Source organism: Spermophilus citellus (assembly GCF_964194105.1).
Source record: "Spermophilus citellus genome assembly, chromosome: 3".
Lineage (NCBI taxonomy): Eukaryota > Metazoa > Chordata > Mammalia > Rodentia > Sciuridae > Spermophilus > Spermophilus citellus.
Genome location: NC_138184.1, coordinates 201,075,073 through 201,095,638, shown reverse-complemented (window position 1 = coordinate 201,095,638; position 20,566 = coordinate 201,075,073). Strand labels below are relative to the sequence as shown.

At 33.8% G+C, this 20,566-nt stretch overlaps 1 protein-coding gene across 1 annotated transcript in view; it reads left to right on the top strand.

Moving 5' to 3' along the window:
• Positions 1-17,728, top strand: part of VPS50 (VPS50 subunit of EARP/GARPII complex) — a 116,653-nt gene extending 98,925 nt beyond the window's left edge. The window contains exons 23-28 of the mRNA XM_081283730.1: positions 6,030-6,178; positions 6,725-6,821; positions 7,826-7,984; positions 12,656-12,777; positions 14,614-14,803; positions 17,032-17,728. Coding sequence (XP_081139856.1) covers positions 6,030-6,178; positions 6,725-6,821; positions 7,826-7,984; positions 12,656-12,777; positions 14,614-14,803; positions 17,032-17,151 — 837 coding nt within the window. The 3' untranslated portion in view covers positions 17,152-17,728. The remainder of the gene's footprint in view (positions 1-6,029; positions 6,179-6,724; positions 6,822-7,825; positions 7,985-12,655; positions 12,778-14,613; positions 14,804-17,031) is intronic.
• The last annotated feature ends 2,838 nt before the right edge of the window (positions 17,729-20,566 follow it).

The following is a 20,566-nucleotide window of genomic DNA, read 5'->3' as shown; positions in this document are numbered from 1 at the left end:
CTATGAAAAACTAGGTAAGAAGGATGGAAAGAAAAGAGAAAAGTTACAGTTTTATTTGGGCAGAAGAAGACAACTCTAAGAAGATAACATTAAAGCAGATCCTTGAAGAACATTGGGAAGTTAGACACCCAGATAAGACCCCACTTGTTCAACAGGAGTTAAAGATTTAATCACAGGGGTAAGATGGAAAACCAGACAAAACTCTTGACCCATGTGGAACTTATTTTCTAGTAGGGAGAGCATATTTTGGGAAACAGTTGGAGAAACAGGAAATGCAAAGGCCCTGGAGTGGGAGCATGCTCGGCCTCTTCCAGGAACAGCAGAGAGGCCCATGTGATTGGAACAGAGTAAAAGGCAAGATCATCAGTGATAGATGAGACCAGAGAGATAGCCAGGGACTAGATCATGCATTTTACTCTAAGAAAAACAGGAAGCCATTGAAATTTAAGCACAAGAGTTGATATGATGTGCCTAATTATTTAAAAGAGAATTATTTGGGCTGCTGTGTATAACAGTTTAGGAGAAAGATGAGGTGGTCTGTCCTAAAGAGTTAGTGGAAAAAGTAGTGAGGGATGGTAGGATTCTGGGTCTGTAGACTCACTGAAATTCATTGATAGAGTGGGGTATAAGATTAAAAAGAATCAAGGATGACACTTGTAGACGTCAGAAATTACCATTACTAGAGGTAGATAAGACTTTTAGGAGGGATGCATTGGAAGAAGATATCAAGAGTTCAGTTTCAAATATCAAATGCACTAAAGGTAAGAGTTTGGGGCCAGGTATGTGAGTTTTGTAGTCATTGGAGGAGATGGCATAAAACTATGGGACTGAATGAAGTCATCAAATGAGAATGTAAATGGAAGTCTGAGGACTGAACTGAGGGTACTCCAGTATTTAAAGTTCAGGGAGATTGACAAATGGCCAGTGGAACAGGAGGAAAAAACAGCAAGGTGTGATGTTCTGGAAACTATGTGAAGAAAGTTTTTCAAAATCAGCTGTGTAGGATGCTGCAGATCAGTTTGAGTATTCAGGGTTGACTGTTGGGTTTGAAGAGACTACCGGGGAACCTTGAGGACAGTTTCTTTGAAGAGGGACAGATGAAAACCTGCTTGGAATAGGTTTGAAAAGAGAAGAGATGGGGAAGACTGTTATATTATTGTTGTTATTATCTTAGTTAACTGAGCTAATGGAGGGCTTGCTCATTCCAGAAGGCATGCCTAGCTAGGTCTTAAGGTACAAAAATAACAAAAGTTGTCCTCACCCTCCAAAATCTCTTCATGAGGTGGAGAGTCAGAAAACAGTCACTAATGTACCTTTTCAACTCGTGTCTGTCTGGGTGGTGGAAACATGAGTAAGATATTCTTTGGAGACTGAGAAAGTTATAGAAAGGAGGTGGCTCTTTTAAAATGAGGAGGAAAGAACTAGGCAAATGAGGCAGGGAGAGCTGGTAAGACAGGAATTTCAGTCAGCCAGAGATGGCAAGTAGCTAGTATGACTAGACCTTAGGGATATGTGGACCACCTCAAAATGAGGCTGGCAAGGTGGCTGTCATCAGTAATACCATGATAATGTGTTCAAACTCTTTTGCTGTAAGGAATGAATTTAGGCTTCCAAATCAGGGAAGTAACAAGAGCACATCTCTATTTTATAAATATCTCATCAATATTCTAGAAAAATAAGCCAGTTAACTGTGTGGAGACTAAAATAGAAACAGGAGATGCAAGGACAGCTCTACATTCAGGGGCTTATTGTTACAGTTTTTATTGTTTGTTTTGTTTTCTCCCCAAACTAGTTTTTAAATTTTGCACACAGAACAATTGTACATATTTGCAGGGTACAGTGAGGTGTAAATTCAGTGTACATCATGTAATAATAAAATTAGGGTATTTGGCTTATTCGTCACTTCATAACAGTTGTCCTTCCCTGGTAGTGAGAATATCCAACGTCCTTTCTTCTTGCTGTTTTGAAACATTCAGCACAATAGAATTAACCATAGTCACACATTGACCATAGTCTACAGCTGTGCAGTAGAATACCAGAACTTACTCCTGTAAATTTACAACTGTGAATCTGTAAATTTGTATCTGTTGGCCAATCTGTACCTCTCTGTGCCCTTTTCCCTCCTTTCCCCAGTCAACGGCAGCCAGTCTTCTACTCTCTGCTTCTTTAAATTCCACATATGATTGAGATCACATGGTACTTGCCTTTGTGTGCATGTCTTTTTTGACTTAATGTAGTGTTCTCCAGGTTTGTCCAGGTTGTCACAAATGAGAGGATTCATTCTTTATAACTCGAATAGTAAGTATTTCATTGTGTATATGTATCACATTTTCTTTGTTCATCCATATATAATTAGTTTAGTCCCATAGCTTTACTATTGTGAGTAGCGCTGCATAAACTTGGGGACGTAGATATTTCTTTAATGTACTGATTTCATTTCCTTTGAATATATATCCAATAGTAATGTTGCTGGATTATATGGTATTTGTGTTTTTAATTTCCTTGGGAGGACTGTGGGGGTGTATCTCAATAGAGTGCTTGCCCTGCATTCTTCCCCAGCATCACACACACACACACACACACACACACATGCACACACACACACATACAAATATAGAGTCTCCATACTTTTTCCCTGATGGCTATACTGGATTACATTCCCACCACCAATGCCTATTGTCTTTTGTCTTTTTGATATTAGTAATTCTTGGAGTGTGGTAATATCTCATTGTGGTTTTTATTTCCATTTCCCTGATTATTAGTGATTTTTGAGTATTTTCTCATGTACTTATTCAACATTTGTGTACCTTTTGAGAAATGTGTATTTGGTCTTTTGTTCATTTTTAAATAATATTACTTGCTTGGATTTTTTTTCCTTTGGAGTTGTTTTGTGTTCCTTACGTTCTGGATATTAACCTTTCATCAGTTTTAAGTTTTTCTCTTATTCTATAGGTCATCTCTCTGCTTGTTATTCTCTTTGCTGGGTAGAAGCTTATTATTTTGATGCAATTTGTCCATATTTGCCTTTGTTATTTCTGCTTTTGGGGTCTTGTCTGAAAAATCCTTGCCCTTTCCAGTGTCTGAAGTATTTCCTCTGTTTTCTTCTAGTAGTTTCATAATTCAGGTCTTACATTTCAGTCAAATCTATTTATGTATTATGTATTAGGGAGAGAGAAGGTCTAGCCTCATTCTTCTGCATGGGGATATACAGTTTTCCCGAAACCATCTGTTGAAAAGTCTGACCTTTCTCCATTGTATATTTTTGGCATCTTTGCCTAAATCAATTGTCCATAAGTGTGTGGATTTATTTCTGAATTCTTTATTCTTTTGCATTGGTCTCTGTGTCTATTTTTATGCCAGTACTGTGCTGTTTTTTTTTTTTTTTTTTGGTGGGGGGGGGTTGTTGTTTTTGTAGTTTGTAGCATATTTTGAAGTCAGGTAGTGGGATGCATCCAGTTTTATTCTTTTATACCCTATTAACCTATGGGATATAGCAACAGTATAGCAATAAATGCCTATTCAGAGATTCTGTTTATTTTATTACAAGTAATAATTACTTATTCATCATTATCTGTTATTTAAATTTATTTATTTGGATTAGTTCAGTTATGACTGTCAAAGGATGGGAGGCCCAACTAAGTAGTGACATCACAAAGGAACTAAGAAAGAGAAGTGTCTGTTTAATTTTTTAGTGATGGAATATATATGGAAGGTGAGGAGGAGTGGCAGTTATGAGTGATTCCAAGGTTTCTCATTTAGACAGTTATTAAAAAGCCCCTAGAATTGAATAGTACAGGCAACCAGTTGGTATCATACACTAATTTCATGAATTATGTTTTGTTTTCTTTTGCTTGAGTGTATTTGCTCCCTTTCTAACTGAGGCAAATAAATAAAGGGGATGTAACATTGATTAACTTGCACAGTTCTATAATCATCATTCTCTCTAGAGGAAGAACAGTTATACTCCAGATAAGGGTTTTTTTTTTTTTTTAAGAGAGAAGTGGGGATTTTTTAATGTTTGCTTTTTTGTTTTTGGTAGACACAACATCTTTATTTTATTTTTATGTGGTGCTGAGGATCGAAACCAGCGCCCCCCGTGCATGCCAGGCAAGTGCACTACCGCTTGAGCCACATCCCCAGCCCTCCAGATAAGTTTTAAGCACTAATTAAGTAATGAGAGATTGAGAGAGACTATCTTTAAAAGAAGATAGGAAATTAAAAGGAATTTTTGAAAATAATATCATTTTCTAATTTCAAAGGTTTTGCAATTTGTATTTTACTGAATTTATAAAAATAAATCATAATTCCAGGATCTTACGTAATTGCCAATATTTTTATTCACCTGGAAAATGTTGGCTATTTGGGATTATAGCATTTCTTCAAGCAGTAATCTAGATTTACATTTTTGTACACGTTTAGATTTGTTTACATCCAATTTTTGTGCTAAAATTTCCTTTGAGAGTCTTTTGGCAATTTTTTACTTATATTTGCATTTAATTGTGCTGTCCATTCATATTCTTACCTTGAAATTCCCATAACCATTTAATGTTTTCCATATTGAAAATAGTACATGAACTGCAGATAATAATGTTTATCATCTCTTTTGTCCCTGTCATTCTATTATTCAATCAAAAATTTAAAACATTTTACTAAAGGATTGGATAAGGTCAAAAGTTACCTATATCCAGGTAAATTTCAAAAATAGCACATCTGCTTAGTATTTATTCTATTTTTTTCTTGCACATTTCTCTTCTGGAGTTTCTTTTCGAAACATAATGAATAGAGTTTGTTGCCATGTCATTATTAGGAAAACTAAGATTATAATTTCCATTTCTAATTCAAGCTACTTGTTAATAGAAATGTATTTGGTTATGAAAGTTCTTCGAGATCTCACACCGTAAAGGGACTTTAATATTATAATATCATTAGTATTGCTTCAAGTCATTTGTTTAGACCCATGCTCCCATGAAGTTGTTCTTTTTACAGTGCAGTTGTGATATCATCAGCTTGACTGCCTCCAAAACAACAAGATTCTCTTTCTCTGACATTGAATGAGCAACTTTGGGCATATGATGATGTCAGTATTCTAAACAGCATTCCTTCATAATTAGCTTGCTCACCTGAATGTATGTCTGTGAACCGAACTGGCAGCAGTCCTCTGTCAGCTACTCCAGGTGGCCAGTTTAGTGCCTTCTTAATTAATACCTAAGTCTCAAAACAAGCAACAGGCTGTTTGTAATACAGGATATTTTTCTGTGAGTTCCAAGAAGGTATATAACTCACATTCAAATTATTCCTTGCCTGACATCAAAATACTGGAAAGATAAATTAGTAATGAAAGGATTGCTAGTGAAAACGGCATCAGATAAAAATAAAACAGATCTACAGTCTAATGAGTTTTCCTGGTCTCAGGTTAGGCTGCCTCCTTCCTGTTGACTATGTGGCTATTTATTGCTTATCTCCTGGACAGTACTGAGAAGCCCAGCACACCCTGCTCTGTACATCTCTTTCCTTCTCAAGAAAAATCTCTTCCCAGACATATATAATGTAGTTTGTCAGTTTACTCCTACCTTGTAGTTCTGCCTTTTTTCTGGAGATTATACCGAGGTCACCTTGATGAAGATTTGGGTGTGAAATGGTTAATCAAACCCTACTTTATGATTTTGCCAGCTTGGTTATGAAGGATCAATTTCATTTTCCTCATGTATAAGTTCTTGAGGGGCATCTTATTGTTGCTATGAAACTTGATTCATAAAGATCCATTCTGTTGGCAGACTCATGGTCTTGCTTGGAAGATAGCATATAGTGTTGTGTGATCTACAGAATAATTTTCACTTAGTTTAAAATGGAAAGTTTCAATAGTTACAAAACCAAAAAGCAGGGGGAGAAAAAGAGCTAAAACTAAGTGTAATTAATGTATGCCAATGTGTGTTTTAATTGCAATTCTAATTTTGTCAAACCGCATGAGTTTGTTATCATTAGATATGCTGTTTCAGGTGTTATGTAAAATATGTGTGTTGTATTTTCAGGAAGTTTCAGCTGATCCTACTGCCACACTCACAGCAGCAGAAGAAAGAAAGGAGAAGGTACCCAGCCCACACCTCAGTCACCTTGTGGTTTTGACATCTGGGGATTCATTGTATGGGTTGGCAGAAAGAGTAGTAGCCACGGAATCCCTGTAAGTTGTTAAAAACAAAAACAAATCAAAACAACAACAGTAGGAAAAAAAACACAGTTACTTTGTCATTAAGTATGGAAGAAAAGTTAGAAAGGTGAACATGTATAATTAGTTTTCTAGCTGTATATGACTGCCACTTTTAAATATCACTTACCTGGTTCTTAGAAATATATGCTAACATAGAGTACCAATTGATTTTTAAAACTGCATGGTTAGTTATCAGTTATACAAATGAAAGGAATGAAGTCTTATAGATTTTGATCTTCAACAGCATAATTCTTGCTTTAGGTAAAACTTTAAAAACTGTTATGATATGCTTTATGTATTCCTATCAATAACTGAAGATTCTACATAAACTCTACATATATTATCAGTGTTACATGAACTCACCCTTGGCGTCAGCAAGAATGCTTCCATTAAATGGGAATATAAGTCTAATTGTTAAAGTTTTGCTTTGAGATTTTAAAAGATTACTTATACAAAAACCATTGGCAGTCTCTAAATCCTGCAAGGTTTGTTTACACAGTGATTATTTATTTTCTTTAGGGTATTCCTGGCTGAACAGTTTGAATTCCTTCAGCCACATCTGGATGCTGTGATGCCAGCAGTCAAAAAGCCCTTTCTGCAGCAGTTTTATTCTCAGGTCAGAGATGGTTTTTGTCATTTCAATTGTGAGCAAGATAGGACTGTCACAGATTATTAGGTTGCTTTTGTTTTTTTTTACTAGAGATCAGTCTCCAGGTCCCAGGAGAACTGGATAAAACATTCAGTCATGGATTCCTGTGTTAAGTAAATACTTAGTAAGCACCTCCTAGAACTTTTAACCTAGTGAGAGAGAAAGAGAAAGCCAAGTTATAATAAAACTATATTTATAATAATGCATAGTAAATGTTTATTATGAAGGAAAAAAGCCATGTCAGCATATTTAACTCAGACAGAGAAGGAGAGAGTTGTAGTTGAGAGAAGCCTGTGTGGAGGAAGCTGGACCAGCCAGGTGGAAAGAGTGATTTTGGGACATATTCCAAATTAAGGGAACAGGATGTATCAAGACCAGAAGATGAGAGAGAGCATGGTGCCTGTATCAGCTGGGGAAACTAAACTTGTCAGAGTGTGGATGAGGGCTAGAGTGACATGTGGGAGCAATATTATAGAAAATGCTCTCTCTCTCTCTGGAGTTGGACTTGATTCTCAGGGCACCAGGAAGCTATTGGAGGGATTGAAACAGGTGAGCATTTTCAGGTGTGTGTTTAAGAAGGAGTATGTTGGGGGCGGGGTGAAGAGTGGTCTTTGATGATAAGGCTAGGGTCAGGAAACCAGTTGAAGACTCAAGTATGCAAGTGAGAGATAATGGTCAGGTACTGGGAGTGGAAATGGAGATAAGTGGAAGGGTCTGAGTAATAGTTCCTAATCTTCATGAAAATCTCCAGGTCCCTTGTAATTGTAATGTTAATGGTTTCAAGTTTATTCAGTATCTCAAAATTGTATTTTGAGTAAGGGCTTGGCCCTCTCATTAAAATACTTTCATAATTCAAGTCTCCAAATATAGTGTTTTATTTTTATTTTTAGATATGATAGATGCTAAAACTGGCAAAATGTTCATTATAAATTAAAAAGTAATTGTCTTCATTTCTGTAAAATGTATTTTAGACAGTCTCAACTGCTAGTGAATTACGCAAACCAATTTATTGGATTGTAGCCGGTAAAGCCATCGATTATGAACAGATGCTGCTCCTAATGGCTAATGTGAAATGGGATGTAAAAGAAATCATGTCACAGCATAACATATACGTAGATGCATTGTTAAAGGTATGATGTTCTCCAGTTCCAGGCATTTACCACCAAATGACATAATTTTATTTTTCTTTATGACTGAATAAAATGCCATTTTATACACACACATCCACACAAATACATACATATATAGATACATATACATACATGTTGTCTGTGTGTGTGTGTGTGTGTGAGAGAGAGAGAGAGAGAGAGAGAGAGACATTTTCTTTATCCATTCTGTTCATGTTTACCTAGACTGGTTCCATAACTTGGCTATTGGGAATTGTGCTGCTGTGAATGTAGGAATGCATGTGTCACCTATGGTGTGCTGATTTTAGTTCTTTTGGATAAATACTGAGGAGTGGGATACCTGGGTCATATGGGTCTATTCCTTGTTTTTTGATAAATCTCCATACTGATTTCCAAAGTGGGTGTATTAATTTGCAGTTCCACCAGCAACATATAAGTATTCTTCTTCCCTGCATCCTTGCCAGAATTTAAAATTATTTGTATTCTTGAATGCCATTCTAACTGAAGTGAGATGAAATCTCAGTGAGTTTTGATTTGCATTTCCTTGATTTCTAAGAATGTTGAATGTTTTTCATTTATTGGTTGCCCGTTTTCATTTCTTTTGAGAAATTCCTGTCAAGTTTAAATTTGCCCATTTCTTGATTGGGTTATATGGATTCTGGTTTTGTTTGTTTTTTGAAGTTCTTTATATATTCTGCATATTAATTCTGTACCAGAAGAGTAGCTTCTCATATTCTGTCAGCTCTATATTCGCACTCTTGTTTGTTATACAGAAGCTTTTTAATTTGATGGCATCTCATTACTGATTCTTGATTTTATTTCTTTAGCTTTAGGAATCATGGAAATCAGTGCCTGCACCTACATGTTGGAGTGTTGACCCTGTATTTTCTTCTAGCACTTGCAGAGTTTCTGGTCAGATTCTTTGGTCTTTGATACACGTTGAGTTGACTTTTGTGCATGGTGAGAGATAAAGATTAGTTTCATTTTTCTAGGAGATCTAGTTTGATTTTTTTATATAAGTAGTTCCAGTTTTCCTAGCACAATTTGTTTAAAAGGCTGTCTTTCCTCCAGTGTATGTTTTTGGTATCTTTGTAGAGTATCAGATGACTGACTGTAACTATGTGGACTTTTCTCTGTATCTTCTATTCTTTTCCATTGGTCTTCATGTCTGTTTCTTGTTTCTTTTTTCTTTCTTTTTTTAACTCTTGCTTTGTAGTATAATTTGAGATCACGAATTATGATGCCTTCAGCATTGCTGTTATTGTTTAGAATGACTTTGATATGGATCTTTTATTCTTCCAAATGAATTTTAGGGCTGCTTTGTCTAGTCCTGTGAAAAATGTCATTGGTATTTTGATGGGGAATGCATCCAATCTAGAGATCACCTTTGATAATATGTCCATTTTAACAATATAAATTCGGCCTATCCAAGAACATGGGAGGTCTTTCCATCTTATATCTTTTTCAGTTTCTTTAGCATTTATAATTTTCATTGTACAGGTCTTTTGCCTCCTTGGTTAGATGTATTCCAAGATTTTTTTTCTTTTTGAGACTATTGTGAATGAGATTGTTTTCTTAATTTCTTTTTCATCAGGTTCATTATTGGCATACAGAAAAGCTACTGATTTTTGTGTGTCCATTTTATATTCTCCTACTTTGCTGAGTTTGTTTATTACATCCAGAAGTTCTTTGGTGGAGGCTTTTTTTTTTTTTTTTTTTTTTTTTAGCAGGGTGGTGGAGGGTTTTCTAAATATAGGATCATGACTAAAAACAGAAACAATTTAACTTTGTCTTTGCCTATTTGTATCTCTTTAATCACCTTGCCTAATTGCTCTGGCTAAAATTTCAAGTTCTGTAATCAAATAGGAGTGGTCATAGTCCACTGAGTCAAGAAGATATTTCTGTTTAGTTAGATGTTATTTCTATAGTTTAGTGTGTATAATCAATAGCAAGTGACCTTGTCCTTGATAATTTCAAGTTATTTTTTCTATGAATCATTACTTTTGCAACATGTCATGCAAATAGCTCTTTGTATTCAGTGACTTGCATTTATAAGTTTCCTGGAAAGAATCATACTGTATTTTTTTTCAATTTATGTATGAATAGATATTAATAGATAACCTGACATGTGTCATGCTCTAGTAGAAATACTGGCAATATAATTGTGAATTAAGGAACTTACGTGCCCTCAGGGAATTTACATACCAGAGCAGAGACAGCAGCAAACGGATGAATTGACATGTAATGTCAAGTGATAAATAGTGCTGCAAAATAATAATAATAATAATAATATGCAGAATGAACAATAGGTTACTGAATGATCAATGGGTTATAGAAGACATCAAGGAGGAAATTAAAAAATTCTTAGAGATAAATGAAAACACAGACACAACATATCGGAATCTGTGGGACACATTGAAAGCAGTTCTAAGAGGAAAATTCATTGCTTGGAGTTCATTCCTTAAAAAAAGAAAAAAACAACAAATAAATGATCTCACACTTCATCTCAAAATCCTAGAAAAAGAAGAGCAAAACAACAGCAAAAGAAGTAGAAGGCAAGAAATAATTAAAATGTCTGTGTTCTTAATAACTGCCATTCTGACTGGTGTGACATGAAATCTTAGAGTAGTTTTGATTTGCATTTCTCTAATTACTAGAGATGTTGGACATTTTTTTATATATTTGTTGGTTGAATGTATATCTTCTGAGAAGTGTTTGTTCAGCTCCTTAGCCCGTTTATTGATTGGGTTGTTTGGTTTTTTTTTTTTTTTTTTTTTTTTTTTTGGTGTTAAGTTGTTTGAGTTCTTTATATATTCTGGAGATTAGTGCTCTGTCTGACGTGTGTGGAAAAAATTTACATCTAAAATGTAGGCTCTCTTTTCACCTCATTGATGGGGCCTCTTTTATAAAAGCACTATTTCTCTCCATGAGAGATCTACTCTCCTGATCTAATTGTCTTCTAGAAGGCCCCACTGCTAATACACCATCACCCTGGGAGTTGGGATTTCCCCGTATGAATTTTGGGGGAACACGGACATTCAGACCACAGCATATGCCAACTGTAGTACTCACAGGGATGCAAGAAAGAAAACTTATACACTCAGTGATTATATGTGATAGTAGAAGGAGGCTAGTGGCTTCAATTATTCTTAATTCTAAGAAACATGATTATTATAGAGAAGAACCTATAACAATTAGAGTTATTCAGGTTATTAACTTGAACCCAACTCTGCGCAACTTAAGTAAGGCCTTCTTTAAGCAAAAAGTTAATTATCTATGAGAACTTTTATTCTTTCACTATTACTTTTCCAAGTTTAAATCAGGTGAAAGCCTGCTTTTGTTGTCCCCAGAGAATTGTAGAATGAAAAAGTTTTATTATTCATTTAACAGCCAGCATTCTTGGACATTGAATTTAGCAATAAGTAGAATGTCATTTTTTACAGGAAGCATATAGCTTTATTTTTAAAATAGGTATTAATGAGAAGTGTTAGATTGTGTGACTCTTGAAATCCAAAGCTATTTATCATAGCAAATGAATAAATAACTAAAAAATACTACTGCTCTGCTAGATTCGTGAAATGCAACAATAGATGAAGAGCAATTATTTATTTAACTCTAATTTTCATAGATAAGCTTAGTGAATTGGCAGTCCATTTTAAAAAATAATTTAAAGCAAGCAATTGTTAAAAATGAGTCAGTAAGAAAATTGTGGTTTAAGAAGTAGCAAAAGAGAAAAAGATAACGCATTAATCGTTACATAGTTGGTTGACTGGAGATGATCAGATTTGCTATTTTTTCTTTCACATTGGAACATTTGAACATACATCAGCTCTAACTTAATATTGTGTTGCTTCTCTATTCAGAAAACATAATTAAAACATAATTTTAAGCTTTCACTTTATTTGAAATAAATTGCCAAGAAAGGGTCAGCAGTCTTTATTTTTATAAATGAACATATTTAGTTGATAATAGTACAAAGAGACCGTTCATTGAAGGATGCATTATCTACTGCTTTTATGGAATTATTGAGGTTAATCAATTTGTGTGTGTGTGTGTGTGTGTGTGTGTGTATGTATGTGTGTGTTTAACAGGTATGTCATAAATGTTGACAGACAATAAAAATATTCTAGGTCTTTGGTAGGAAATAGAAAAATATTTTTTCTTTGTACTAAAAATTTGTAGTTATGACTTTTAAATTATTTGGTATATTAGAATTTATTTAGTTTCACAGAATGTTTAAGGAAAGGAATAATTTTTCAGATTGCTTTCCAAAGAGTATAACCACAAATTAGAAATAATTAACTTTGAGTTGAAGGCTTATTTTTTTGTTTTGTTTTTTGTTTTCAAACTGGGTTTCTCAAAAGATTTTTTAAAAACCAAATTTTGTTCATTTAGCTCTTTTAGTTCATTGTGACAACCATTGGCAATTTTGAGTTATAGATACATTTGAACATTGTTAAAGATAAAATGGAGTGTATTCTGTACTATACATAATCTGTTCATAATTTTAAAATCTGTATATTACATCTAAATTATCTCTGGCATTGGTCTCTTTTTGTTTTGCTTGGTTTGATTCTAAGTCTTTGTTATTTTCTTCATTCACTTTTATGGGAAAGCTCTCTGATATTTTTTTATAATGATAATCACATAAGGCCATAACTTTTGTCTTCTTAGGAATTTGAGCAGTTTAACAGAAGGTTAAATGAAGTTTCTAAGAGAGTTCGGATACCCTTGCCTGTATCTAATACACTTTGGGAACATTGTATACGATTGGCTAATAGGACTATTGTGGAAGGGTAAGTTTTTCTGGGCAGCACCCTGTTTCTTAAACAATAAAATACATGAATAGCATTAAATGTTAGCAGTAATGGATGGAGAGAATTGGTAGAAATAACAACAAATAGTAGATAAGTTTGGAATCTGATTAGAGAATAACACATAAATTTCACCATGCCTGTCTCTGTATTTTATTATCTTCTTAGTAACAAAGAATCAGCAAATGGATGAATGAAGAATACAGAAGCTGATGGTTACCTGAAAATTAAACAAATTATTAGTATTATCTAATAATAATATCTTTATAATAATGATTATTTCCAACATTTATTTAGCACTGTTATTTATAGAACCAGACATTTCACAGGATTATATCACCAAAGCCTGAGTTACCTTCTTTTGATAGATACTGTTATTCTGTCTATCAGTGATAAAACTTAGTCTCAGAAATCAAGGTTCAAAAAGGTACATAACTTGTCCAAGTTTAAAGGTTGAGAAGGCATATGGACTCCTGATTTCTGATGGCAAAGTCAATCCTCAACCCATGTATCCCTGTTAATCATTCTGTCAGTTAAAACTCTATAAATCTTCTATGTGTGAAGTTTATAGATCAGTCAGTAGTAATTCTGCTACTCACTCGTCTGTCCACAACATCTAGAACACAAAAAGTATCAGTAATACATTTAAAACATTTCTAAAAGGCATAGAGCTATTTTAAAGATCATGCACAGTAATCTAGAGTTACACATCAATTGAATTTTCATACTCTTGTTAATCTAATTTCTTCTTAGTTCTCATTTGTTATAAAAGAATGAATTAGCAGGGCACAGTGGCACATGTCTGTAATCCTAGCGGTTTGGGGGGCTAAAACAGGAGGACTACGAGTTCAAAGCCAGCCTCAGCAAAAAGCAAGGTACTGAACAATTCAGTGAGACCCTGTCTCTAAATAAAATGCAAAGTAAGGCTGGGAATGTGGCTCAGTGGTCTAGTACTACTGAGATTAATCCTTGGTAGCCAAAAAGCAGAATAAATTAATAGAAAGGTGATGGTGATGAAATGACAATCATCTTGGCAAAAAAAACAAAAAACAAAAAAAAAACGGAACAATCTCAACTGAAAAGTATTTCCAATAAATTTGTGTAGAAAAAGGAGTAATATATGTTAGACTTCAATATAAAACACTTAGGAGAAAAAGCTTGATCACTTTAATATTATAATTTGTGATTTTCTTGCAAATTTTCTTAGGGGAAATCCCTTAAACCCTAAGGTTGAGTTTTCCATGGTATGTAAAATTGATTAAAGAAATGAGACACTGATTTGAGTAATAATATGTCTATACTGTTAAGGTTGATATATTTATCCTTATTGCTAATCCACCTGAAAATGCATAATGTTTTAATAGTGTAGGGTATTGGAATAAGTCTGCAGATTGTTTTATCATGGAAGTAGTATGGTGTTCATGGGAGAATTATTTCATTTGTTTCCTTTGCGTTGAATAGTTACAATATTGAATAGTTTAATAAAACTAGGATTACTTTGGAACATTCAAAGCTTAGTTTCATCAATAATGCAATTAGCTACAGAGAACTAGAGTCTGTAGAGAAATGAAGAACCTTGAAGTTGCTTGATATCTTTGCTTTGCAAATAGGAAACTTGAAGACCAGATGGGAAAAATGACCTTTTTATTATTATTATTTTTAACCAGGTAGGTAAATGACAGGGCTTGAACACAACTCACTCCTGACACAAGGCTCATGTGCTTTTTTTCCTGAACTCGCTTATTTCTGGACAGTCTATCCAAATGCAGTTTAGAGAAGAGATGGTTATTTATATTGTCTCATTATTGTATATCTTAGATATGCCAACGTCAAGAAGTGCAGTAATGAGGGTCGTGCCTTGATGCAATTGGATTTTCAACAGTTTTTAATGAAACTTGAAAAGCTAACAGATATTAGACCCATTCCTGATAAAGAATTTGTGGAAACCTATATCAAAGCCTACTACCTAACTGAGAATGACATGGAACGCTGGATCAAAGAGCACAGGGTGAGTTGGAAAACAGTTAATTAAGTTTTCATTCCTTTCCTTTGTGCTTGTCTGAAATCTTATATAATTCAAAACCATGAAAATGAAAAAAAATTTGCTTTTTTAACATAAATTACTTAGGTCAGTTCTTTACAATACTGAGACTGTCAATATACACAGCTCTTTACCTAATCAAATCCTTTTGAGCCCTTCTGAACTATTCACAGTAATTATCTGATATACAGCCAAGTCAAAACATTGACCATATTTTTCCTGCAATTGTGTTGCAGGAAAAAACTAAAGCCGGTTAACATCAAGAAAGATTGAATACAATAACATTGTAATGATTCCTAAGCTATATAGTCTGTTATAAAATTCAAACCTTCTTATACCTCTCAGTAATGCAGTGGTAACATCATTAGGGCGCCATTATTAGTGATGATTGATGGTATTATTTAAATGGCTTACTTAATGTGTACCCAGCATTAAATATTATCTTTGATACAAATTTGATTATTTTTCTTTTGTGTGAATGTTTAGATAAGTAAAGAAAAGTACTGTTCATTTTTATTTAGGATACTGAATTTTCAGCACAGTTTAACTCAGAACACATCACTTAAACTTGCTTGGTATGGGTTCCTTTCTGTATGATTCTTATATCATTTGTCTGGATAGGCAGTATGTGAAGATGGATTTAATGAAAATATGCAAAGCATAGAAAAATTATCATTAAATCTTATTGCTTTAATAAATCCAGTGTTCACATTTACTTAGGCTGTGAACATCATAGGTAAAAGTTAAGTAACATTTTATTTCGTTTGGGTAAGGAAAATAAAGAATTATTTGTATTTACCTAATCTGACTTATCCTTTTGAGGCCGAGTTTCTGTAAAAAGAGGAAATGAACTTTAGCCTAGAGCATCAGCATTAGATGCATTTTGTATGAGCTTCCCACTTGTGTGTTGGAAGCTAAATATCGAAGTAGATGTTATTTTCAGTGATTCAGACCAAGTAATCCAAGAATTGAGAAAACTTCCACACATTTTGCCCCAATGACGTTTGAGAACCAAAATGCTAAATCTGTATGTAGATGGACTACTGAATGTTGCCAGAATCCACTTAGTTGAATAAGCTGTAAATACTTCCAAGTTGATACTGAGAAAGAGCCCAGCTTTGAAGCATTCATTATTTAGTGCAATAAACAATATCCATTTAGGATTTTCTTGTTTTAATGTAGGGTACTGAATATTTTTAAGTTGGTATTTTGGAAGAGCTTTAACTTATTAAATGTCTGTATTCAGTGACAATTTCTCAGCAGCAGAAGGAACTTTCCAGAGAAACTATCTACAATGGCAAGTCCAGTGCTGGATGTCAATGGATACTCACTGAGTGCTGACTGGTTAAATGAAATTCTTTGCCAGGTGGTGACAGTTGCTCTCAAGAGGGCAGAAATACAAGCAGAGCAGTTTGCTAAGCTTTTAGACGAACTCTTCCTCATACTTTGGAAGTGTATTGTCTTTAGTGTTTACTTAAAATAAAGACAGAGGTGATACCACACAATAATCATTCCCTGTCTGATCTCTTTATGTTCAACCTCCAGAACCAAATCATTGTGCAAACATTTCTGATGAAATGCTCTTCAATCTCATCCTAGCAATTCATTGTCTGAAACTCAAGAACCAGTTAGATATGGATAGTGAAAGATACTCAGTCTTAGTTTTATACACTATCTACCATTTATAATACCAGGTTTTAAAAATAATAACTGCCTGATTCTTGTTACCATGTTCATTTTTTGCCTCTTAGAAAAGTTGTTGTTCAGTTGGAGGGTTTTTTTTTTTTTTTTGGTTGTTGGTTTTTATCAACTAAAGTTTTTTATAGAGTAATCAAATTTTTGAAAGTTTGAAACTCCTGTATATTTTGATAATTGAATAACAAAGAATACCACAGAAATAAGCAAAAAATGGGTCCTTTGAAGTGATAAAAAGCAAGCAAGGGCACCTCAGATTGCCTTCAACATTAAAACAGATCCTATTCCTTCCTGATTTAAGTGTATATTACACTATCCTCATTCCTTGTTTTTAGAGCTCAGTAAGCAACTTTTCTTCTGAGTCCTAAGTCTAATTTCCACTTTTTGTCACTGGTTTAAGTGCTCAGAGCTATCCAGTAACCGAATATCTGCCTGTTCTTTTATTGCATTGATAGATCCATGTCTTTACTATTACTAAATCTGATTCTTTCTTTGAGCAGGAATATTCAACAAAGCAGCTGACCAATCTGGTGAATGTTTGCCTAGGATCCCATATCAATAAGAAAGCAAGACAGAAACTTTTAGCAGCTATAGATGATATAGACCGACCTAAAAGATAATGAACTCAGCTCGTTTTCCTCAGTGACATCAGTCTCAGCATACATGACATGAAAGCCAGTTTTCATGCACTCCTGACAACTGTCTGCTAAGAAAACTCTGTGCCTGTTCTTTCCAACTGGAAAGTGGAAAACATTGAAGTGTATGTGGTGTTCTCAATGGCTTTATATGCTCTGGTGTCTTCTCTTCAGCTTTTGTTGTAATCCTTTTCCTGAAATGATATTATTGCCTCATCGTAACTATTGTTATTTGACTACAATTATACATTTACAGAAGAATGTATCATAAATTATAATTAGAAGGAACATTGGCTAATATATCTATGAGCAGCTTTTAGAGAATGAATTTATGTTGACATATTTTCTCTCTCTGAACTTTAGTTCTTACTAGGCATAATAAGAAAGGGTTAATGTACAGTATTTCCTAATTATGAGTGCTGCATGAGAATTAAAAAGTACAAGTAAGTAAAAGAGTTGAAAAATCAGTATGTTCTGTTTTTAAATGTCAAAATTTATGTGAGTGAATTTGGTTATGACCAAAGTGATCATAAATGATGAAATTTAATAAATATTATACTCTTAATGATCAGCCTGTGTGAGACTGTATTTTGATATTTTTACCTGGCAGACATATTTCATGAAAGTGTAATGTAATTTTTAGCACATTTCTAATTATTTTATATCCGGAATCCAGTGGTGAGAAGTAATTTCATTGTGTATGCCTTTTCAGTGTCTGAGTACTATATAGAATGATGATTATGCATTTTTTAAATCTTTCTTCATAAAAATATTCTATGGAATAGGATATTTTATACAGACTTTGCTTTTTTTGAATTCAACTTTTTGTCGTAGGACAGCAAAACCTGGGTTGAGTAACTCAGGAAAGAACTGTGTGCTAATCAAGCCTAAATGTAGGGTCATATGTTCATCTGCTTAAATATGTACTTTCTAACTCAGGTGTATAATAATAGGAGCGTAGCCAATGATGAATTTCAGAACTCAGTTAGTCTCTAGTAATGTTAAGTACCATTCCTCCAAACTTTGGAATGGAGCCAGGAATCATCTTAACAATATATGACATGACATGAATATCAATTTCCCATGCATGCACTTATGGCAGCTATTTAATAAGAAATTTTGTGTGTATGTTCTTTCTGACTGACGAATGGATGACCTCTATGCTTGAGTGATGTTGGCACAGTGATTACTGTGCATGATCTGTAACATCAGTAGCTCACTGAATCCTAAGGAGTTTAATTGGAAACAGGCCTTGTGTCCTGGGAGTCTTGAGGTGCTGAAGTGAAAGGCATTGGGTGGCACATGGTCAGGCATGGAGGTGTCCATTCATCCTTGCAAATGTCCAAGACCTGTGTATTATAACATGAGGCACTTGTAGCATATTTTTGTATATGGGTGTGTATATATATATGGGAGTTGACTTTTATTTTGAGTCTCTCAGTTCACAGTTCTTACTGATGATTTAGAACTTTCCTTTTGTAAAAAGATGATCTGCTTATAATACTAAATTATGTACTTATAAAATATATTCTGCCTGTATCATTTATCTACATACATGCAGCCATTTGAAGAAAATAAACATGAGATGAGCATGGTTCTTGTTGAAATGGCACAGTCAGCTATGCACATAAAGAACTAGTCAATCTAATTTATCTTATTTTTTTTTCACATGGATTTTATGGCTGATTTCCATCAACTTCTACTTTTAAGTTGGCTCTAGACAAAATGAACAGCAGGTATCTGCCTGGTAGAGCCTGGTGTGTTTTAGGGTCATAGGACTTGATACAAAGGAAGTATCTCATTAAATAGAAGATTCAGTCATGCAATCTGAAAGATATTATGACATTTATCTATCTTAAAAATGTTAAGTCTTCTGAATTCTTTCTGAAAAAAAAAAGTTTCTGCATTAAAATGTAGCCAAGGTCAAAACAGTAAGGAGATTTGAATCATGAAATTGCCAAATAATAGGAGAGTTACCAGACATTTCTCAAATACATTATGTAGTGATATTGAATCACTGCATTATGACATTGTGTGAAACTCATTTTAAGATAAATAGAATTGAAAAGCTGAGAAAGTAAATGGAATTACACATATTCTAAAAACTACAGTTGTTACCCAAAATTTCTTTTTGAGTCTAAATTTTCCTTAACATTGACATTTAATATGAAAGTGTCCTGTAGAATTCAAACTTTTAAATTGATGTGGGAGCTTGATAAATAAGTATACCACATGAAAGGATTACTGTTTATACAAACATTGTTTTTCATTTAAAAATGTTAGGAAGATACATAGCAATTCAAATGAATTTATTTGTTTCAGTTCATAAAAATACCTATGAGAATTTCATAAGTTTACTTTAACTAATAAGCTTTTTTCTCGATTTACAAAATGAAATCACATTTCTCTTGAAGCCAGAACTATACAATATTTTATCATATGTTAGAGCAGAACTTCCTTTAAAATTTCTATTTAGTTGAGTGTTGAAGCAAAACTTTAAGTTAGATTAAATAGCTTTTCCTATACCCATTCACTGAAAAGTAGTTATTAAAAAAGGCTTGTAATTTAATTCACTGAAAGTATGGTTATCTTTTGTAATGAAAAATTTGACCTGAAGATGAATACAAATCGTGCTCAAGGCAAACAGAAATGGTACAGGGGGAGATATATGTGTATGTACACATATATACATATATATGTACATACCTGCCTACATACACACACATATATACACACACACATACATAATACTTTGGAGTAATTTTGATAGAGACTTTATGGTTAAAATGATATTTAGCTCTTGATCATGATTAATGACAAGAAAATTATTAACACTGTAGTGTGCAGACTATGTAAATGTTAACGCTGGTTCAGCTTTCCACAGATTTTTTTTTCTTACTGTGGAAAAAGTCTGTTCAATTACTATTGTCCAGTTTTTAAAGACCATCAAAAAGTTTAAGTCACATAACTCCCCCAAGGACAAAACTATGTCCAATTTATATATGGGAAAACTAGTTCAAAATGAATGAAGGGAAATAGTTCATTTGTTTTGAAATGTCTCTTGATTGGCACATCCTTCTGTGAATATCACTAAGTTATCACTGGGATAACTTTTTTTCCAATTTGAAAACAAAATCACAATTAAATATTCTCCTTCACTAGGAAGATCCCTCTGGAATTATGGAACTTTATTGATGTGATTAATAGAAAACATTTCTTAGTTGGTTTGTTCTAAAGAAGAATTTTTTTTTAAGTTAGAGACCACTTTCCTTCTCAAGACTGAAAATACTGTTGGCCTGATGAGGATTTCCAAATTTACTCTCTAAAGAAGTTTTCACACTCAGTTTTGTCACACCTGAACCCTTCCATCCAGCGAAGGGATGTGCTTGATCAATAGTCT